General features: G+C 39.9%; 1 protein-coding gene across 1 annotated transcript in view; it reads left to right on the forward strand.

The window, feature by feature from the left end:
* GJA5 (gap junction protein alpha 5) overlaps positions 1-6659 on the forward strand; it is an 87481-nt gene extending 80822 nt beyond the window's left edge. The window contains exons 2-3 of the mRNA XM_075851001.1: positions 3340-3509; positions 5421-6659. Of these exons, the coding sequence (XP_075707116.1) occupies positions 5445-6539 (1095 nt within the window). The 5' untranslated portion in view covers positions 3340-3509; positions 5421-5444 and the 3' untranslated portion in view covers positions 6540-6659. The remainder of the gene's footprint in view (positions 1-3339; positions 3510-5420) is intronic.
* The last annotated feature ends 429 nt before the right edge of the window (positions 6660-7088 follow it).

Here is a 7088-nt window from a genome sequence, read left to right on the forward strand (position 1 = left end):
AGAGAAACTCTACATCCTGCTGGGTGAAGAGGAAACCACAGTGGGCACAGCGGCACAATATGTCACTGCATGCCATAAACTGAGAGAGACATGATATGCCATGGACTTGTATAACCCCGACCCTAGATGTGTCCCTATCCCCAAGCCCTCAGTCCCTATCCCTCATTCCCTTACTTCTTACTTGCTTTGGCAATGCTAATATGTATTTGGTCCTGCCAATAAAGCTTCTTTGAATTGAATTGAATTGAATTGAATAGATAGATATGAGATAGATAGATAGATAGATAGATAGATAGATAGATATGAGATAGATAGATAGATATGAGATAGATAGATAGATATGAGATAGATAGATATGTGATAGATATGAGATAGATAGATAGATATGAGATAGATAGATAGATAGATAGATAGATAGATAGATAGATAGATAGATAGATAGATAGATAGATAGATAGATAGATAGATAGATAGATAGATAGATATGAGATAGATAGATAGATAGATAGATAGATAGATAGATAGATAGATAGATAGATAGATAGATTGATAGATAGGACAAAAAATAGGCAGCGGCTGGATCTATTTGTTTTTCTAGATAGATAGATAGATAGATAGATAGATAGATAGATAGATAGATAGATAGATAGATAGATAGATAGATAGATAGATATGAGATAGATAGATATGTGATAGATAGATAGATAGATAGATAGATAGATAGATAGATAGATAGATAGATAGATAGATAGATAGATAGATAGATAGATAGATAGATAGATAGATATGAGATAGATAGATATGAGATAGATAGATATGAGATAGATAGATATGAGATAGATAGATATGAGATAGATAGATATGAGATAGATAGATAGATAGATAGATAGATAGATAGATATGAGATAGATAGATATGAGATAGATAGATATGAGATAGATAGATAGATAGATAGATAGATAGATAGATAGATAGATAGATAGATAGATAGATAGATAGATAGATAGATAGATAGATAGATAGATAGATAGATAGATAGATATGAGAGAGATAGATAGATAGATAGATAGATAGATAGATAGATAGATAGATAGATAGATAGATAGATAGATAGATAGATAGATAGATAGATAGATAGATATGAGATAGATATGAGATAGATAGATAGATATGAGATAGATAGATAGATATGAGATAGATAGATATGAGATAGATAGATAGATAGATAGATAGATAGATAGATAGATAGATAGATAGATAGATAGATAGATAGATAGATAGATAGATAGATAGATAGATAGATAGATAGGACAAAAAATAGGCAGCGGCTGGATCTATTTGTTTTTCTAGATAGATAGATAGATAGATAGATAGATAGATAGATAGATAGATAGATAGATAGATAGATAGATAGATAGATAGGACAAAAAATAGGCAGCGGCTGGATCTATTTGTTTTTCTAGATAGATAGATAGATAGATAGATAGATAGATAGATAGATAGATAGATAGATAGATAGATAGATAGATAGATAGATAGATAGATAGATAGATAGATATGAGATAGATAGATAGATAGATAGATAGATAGATAGATAGATAGATAGATAGATAGATAGATAGATAGATAGATAGATAGATAGATAGATAGATAGATAGATAGATATGAGATAGATAGATAGATATGAGATAGATAGATAGATAGATAGATAGATAGATAGATAGATAGATAGATAGATAGATAGATAGATAGATGTTCCAGAACTGACGGGCAAAATGAAAATCCGTATTTTAACATTGTATTCAGCATTATCTCGGTCCAACAGGTGCCGGATTTCCAAAAGTGACAACCACTAATGTCAGCCATTACACAGTCTATAGGGGTTGTCAGTCATTACAGTCTATAGGGGTTGTCAGCCATTACACAGTCTATAGGGGTTGTCAGTCATTACAGTCTATAGGGGTTGTCAGCCATTACACAGTCTATAGGGGTTGTCATTCATTGCAGTCTATAGGGGTTGTCAGCCATTACACAATCTATAGGGGTTGTCAGCCATTACACAGTCTATAGGGGTTGTCCGTCATTACAGTCTATAGGGGTTGTCAGTCATTACAGTCTATAGGGTTGTCAGTCATTACAGTCTATAGGGGTTGTCAGCCATTACACAGTCTATAGGGTTGTCATTCATTACAGTCTATAGGGGTTGTCAGCCATTACACAATCTATAGGGGTTTTCAGCCATTACACAGTCTATAGGGGTTGTCCGTCATTACAGTCTATAGGGGTTGTCAGCCATTACACAATCTATAGGGGTTGTCAGCCATTACACAGTATATAGGGGTTGTCCGTCATTACAGTCTATAGGGGTTGTCAGTCATTACGCAGTCTATGGGGGTTGGCAGTCATTACAGTCTATAGGGTTGTCAGTCATTACAGTCTATAGGGGTTGTCGGACATTACACAATCTATAGGGGTTGACAGCCATTACAGTCTATAGGGGTTGTCATCCATTACAGTCTATAGGGGTTGTCAGCCATTACAGTCTATAGGGGTTGTCAGCCATTACACAATCTATATGGGGTTGCCCGCCATTACACAGTCTATAGGGGTTGACAGCCATTACACAGTCTATAGGGGTTGTCAGTCATTACAGTCTATAGGTGTTGTCAGCCATTACACAATCTATAGTGGTTGACAGCCATTACACAATCTATAGGGTTGTCAGCCATTACACAGTCTATAGGGGTTGTCAGCCATTACACAGTCTATAGGGGTTGTCAGTCAGCCGACCACTGACCCTGAGTGACATATAGATCTACATTGTTATATAAAGTTACACCTTCTTCTGTTCCTTCTCTGCTACAGCTCTGTCCGTGTGTCAGTTCTAACTGCACATTTTGCATTCCATTCATGAACCAGAAAGCTGAGGTTGAACACTACTATAGGCCTCACTACGTAGAGAAGTGCTGCAGCGTATGTAATTGTGTTATGGCACGGAAAGAATAGAGCAATTAATGCATTTTAATTATCATTAGCAGTGAGCAATATTATAATGGCATCTTCTATGTTTGAGGACGTCCTGGAGTAGCACCTCAAGACTTCCGCCTGTTAGTGAAGTATCAACACTGGAAAATAAACCAGATTCGAAAACCGCTAGTTTGTAATTGGTGCAAGAAGGATAAAATGGAGCGGCTGTTATCTGACAGCCGCTCCCGTCTATGGAGATTTCCAGTCGAGGACTCTGGGGGGGGCATTGTAATGTAAAACAGTTTGACAAACCTAAGATATTATTAGTTGTGAATGAAGGGTGCAATTACTTTTTCCTTCTCTTATTACCAGCAACACGCAGAGCGCCCTAAGGTGAACCAGCAGATAATCCCATCACAGATGCCGAAACCACAAGACGGCCGTGGAGAACAATGATTGATTTGTGTCATGGCCATTAGTAATCAGCTGACCGGCTTCTTCCCTCGTAACTGATGAGACCACGGGACAAGCGCGTCGGAAATGTAATTAATCTATTACCACTATATATTCTGTACAAAATGTCATGTGATCCCCAACTACCTGAGCAAACACGGAGAGGAAAATACTGCTACCATTAGAAAAGACTAAAAAGTCACGTATTCAGGACCTCGTGCGGAAAAGTTGGCGTCAGGGCTGGAGTCAGGACAAGGTAAATCTGGGCAGGTGTCAGGGCCCACTGGGCAAAAATGAGGGGCGTGCTCAAGCTGAAAGTTAGATAGATGATGCCCACTATGATAAGCCCACATACACCTGGTGCCGGACCCTGTTGGCGTAAGACAATAAAAGCTTTACCCCTTATATATGGGTAGTTCGAAACAGCTGTCCGCAGAACCCCTCTCCATGAAAAGGTATAAACCACCTATAGGTAATGTCCGGCCCGAACTATAAAAATTCTCTTGCCATACTTGTATCACTACATTTATGTATTTTTGCAATAAATAATTTTTTTCCTATAATATTTGATGGTAGCATTGCCTCTCTTTAGGCCCTGTTCACACAGAGTTTTTTTGACGCGGAAAACGCGTTGGAAAACGTGTCAAAAAACATCAGAAAAACGCCTTCCATTGATTTCAATGGGAGGCGGGGGCGATTTTTCCCACCAGCGGTAAAACCGACTCGCAGGAAAAAGAAGCGACATGCCCCATCTTCGGGCATTTACGTCTCTGACCTCCCATTGACATCAATAGGCGGTAGAGAAAGTGTTTTTCGCAGCGTTTTAGCCCGCGAAAATATTAAAAGTTAAAAAAAAAACTTTTCCAATTTTCCCCCAAAAGCAAAGTAGAAAATAAAAAAATGTAAACAAAATGGGTATATCCGTAAAAGTCTGATCTATTACAACATAAAGTTATTTGACCCGCACGGTGAACGCAGTAAAAAAAAAAAAAAAAATCTCCCACAAAAAAAAATTATGAAAAGAGATATAAAAATTTTATGTCCCCCAAAAAGGTACCAATAAAAACTACAGCAAAAAATAGGACCTCACACCGCTTTTTTCTTTTTTAAAGAAGTAAAACATAAAAAAACAAACCATATAAATTTGGTATCACTGTAAGGCCTGGTTCACACGAGCCTGTGCGTTTTGCGCACGCAAAAAACGCGGCGTTTTGCGTGCGCAAAAGTCACTTAACAGCTCCGTGTGTCATCAGCGTATGATGCGCGGCTGCGAGATTTTCGCGCAGCCGCCATCATTATGACACTCCGTTTGGATGTTTGTAAACAGAAAAGCACGTGGTGCTTTTCTGTTTACATTCATAGTTTGCCCGCTGTTGCGCGAATCACGCTGTTCGCACGGAAGTGCTTCCGTGCGACCTGCGTGGTTTTCACGCACCCATTGAATTCAATGGGTGCGTGATGCGCGAACAGCGCACAAATATAGGACTCACGCTGAGCAAAACTCACGGACTGTCTGCACTGCCCCATAGACTTACATAGGTCCGTACGACACGGGTGAATAGCACGCGCGTCGCACGGACGTATATCACGCTCGTGTAAACGAGGCCTAATTGTAATGGTATTGAAATAAAAAGTCCAAAAATCGGACAAACCCCTTCTGATCAATATAATCCTTGTAAATTTGTAGACGACAACACACATCCCCAATGAAGTCTATAAGGCTTTTATTGGCCAAACAGCCATAGCCAAAATGCAATGTTTCGACCCATAGTAACAGTAGTGTCTTTCTCAAGTCTGAGGTCACCAATCAGGGTCTCCATTCCCTTGTTGTGCCTATGCTTCACCAGCATATCTGAAGTCTAGATGGTGAAATACTGGTCTCCATAAGATCATCGGAGAGCCAACATTGGCAGCTCAAGAAGTGGGTCATGTAAATTTTTCAAAAATAATGGACCATAAACTGGACTGGGTGCTGATTTTTTTTTTTCTTATTTCCACAGAGAGTTTGAGTGCGATAAGGAGAAATGGGCGACTGGACCTTCCTAGGAGAATTCTTAGAGGAAGTACAAAAACATTCCACAGTGGTGGGGAAAGTATGGTTGACCATCCTCTTTATCTTCCGCATGCTGGTTCTGGGCACTGCTGCCGAGTCTTCTTGGGGAGATGAAAAATCAGATTTTATGTGTGACACCACCCAACCCGGTTGTGAGAATGTCTGTTACGATAAAGCATTCCCCATCTCCCACATTCGATTTTGGGTCCTCCAGATCATCTTCGTCTCCACTCCGTCACTTCTTTACATGGGACATGCCATGCACACCGTCCGTATAGAGGAAAAAAAAAAGCTCAGGGAAGAAGAATCAAAGTCCAAACAGGACATGAATGGAGACTCGACTTATCATCAAAAAGAATATCCGGTAGAAAAAGTAGAACTTCCGTATCGGGATGAGGTGAGCGGGAAGATCAGGCTTCAAGGAAGTCTGTTGAACACCTACGTGTGCAGCATTCTCATCCGCACAGTGATGGAAGTAGCTTTTATTGTTGGACAATATATGCTTTACGGGATCTTTTTGGATACCCTCTATATATGTAAAAGAAAACCATGCCCACATCCTGTCAACTGCTATGTGTCGAGGCCAACCGAGAAGAACGTCTTCATCGTCTTTATGTTGGCCGTTGCCACCCTCTCGCTTTTACTTAGCCTGGTAGAACTTTACTATCTGTCATGGAAAAAGCTCAGGCAGAGATTATCTAGTCAGACTGCCAACGGTGCCAACGCACTTAAAGTGGCCACCATAGAACCGGAACACCGGTCTCAAAGTTGCACCCCACCTCCAGACTTTAACCAATGCTTGAACAGTAAAGGTAAGTTCAACAACCCTTTCAGCAACACTCTGGCATCTCAGCAGAACACGGCCAACTTTGCCACCGAAAGGGTCCAAAGTGAAGATGACATTGGACAAGGGCAGTTCATCCACATAAACTATGCACCAAATGCTCCAGTGAACAACCAATCAACGCCCCTCCACATGCCCAATGGCTATTGCCACAGTGGGCGTCGCTTAAGTAAAACTAGCCGTACGAGTAGCAAAGCTCGTTCAGATGACCTGGCGGTGTGATCCATGGTGGGGATTTTTATGAGGATTTTTTGTATCCATTCATTTCGTATTTATATAGCAATAGAAAACGTTAAACTTTTGGATGTAATCCCGAGGACTCCTTTTTTTTTACTGTATTTTATGCCCTAAAATATTGTGCTAAAAAAACAATAAAGAACTACTTGTCTATAAGTTTCACATGATTTAGGAAATTGTTAGGGGAGTTGATCATATCTTATGATCCAAGAGATCAGGTCCCAGGAGCAGCCTTAGGTTGGCACATTCCATTGACGCTTCCCCACATGGTGCCCTGATAACACTGTCATACAGTGTACAGATAATTATTCGAGACAGTGCCTAAATACTACCAACATACAGTGCCCAAATACTATCACCATACAGTGCCTAATTATACCACCATACAGTGCCTAAGTATACCAACATACAGTGTCCAAATACTACCACCATACAGTGCCAAAATACTACCACCATACAGTGCCTAAGTATACCACCATACAGTGCCCAAATACTAGCACCATACAGTGCCTAATTATACCACCATACAGTGCC

The sequence above is a fragment of the Rhinoderma darwinii genome, chromosome 2, assembly GCF_050947455.1.
Source record: "Rhinoderma darwinii isolate aRhiDar2 chromosome 2, aRhiDar2.hap1, whole genome shotgun sequence".
Taxonomy (NCBI): Eukaryota; Metazoa; Chordata; class Amphibia; order Anura; family Rhinodermatidae; genus Rhinoderma; species Rhinoderma darwinii.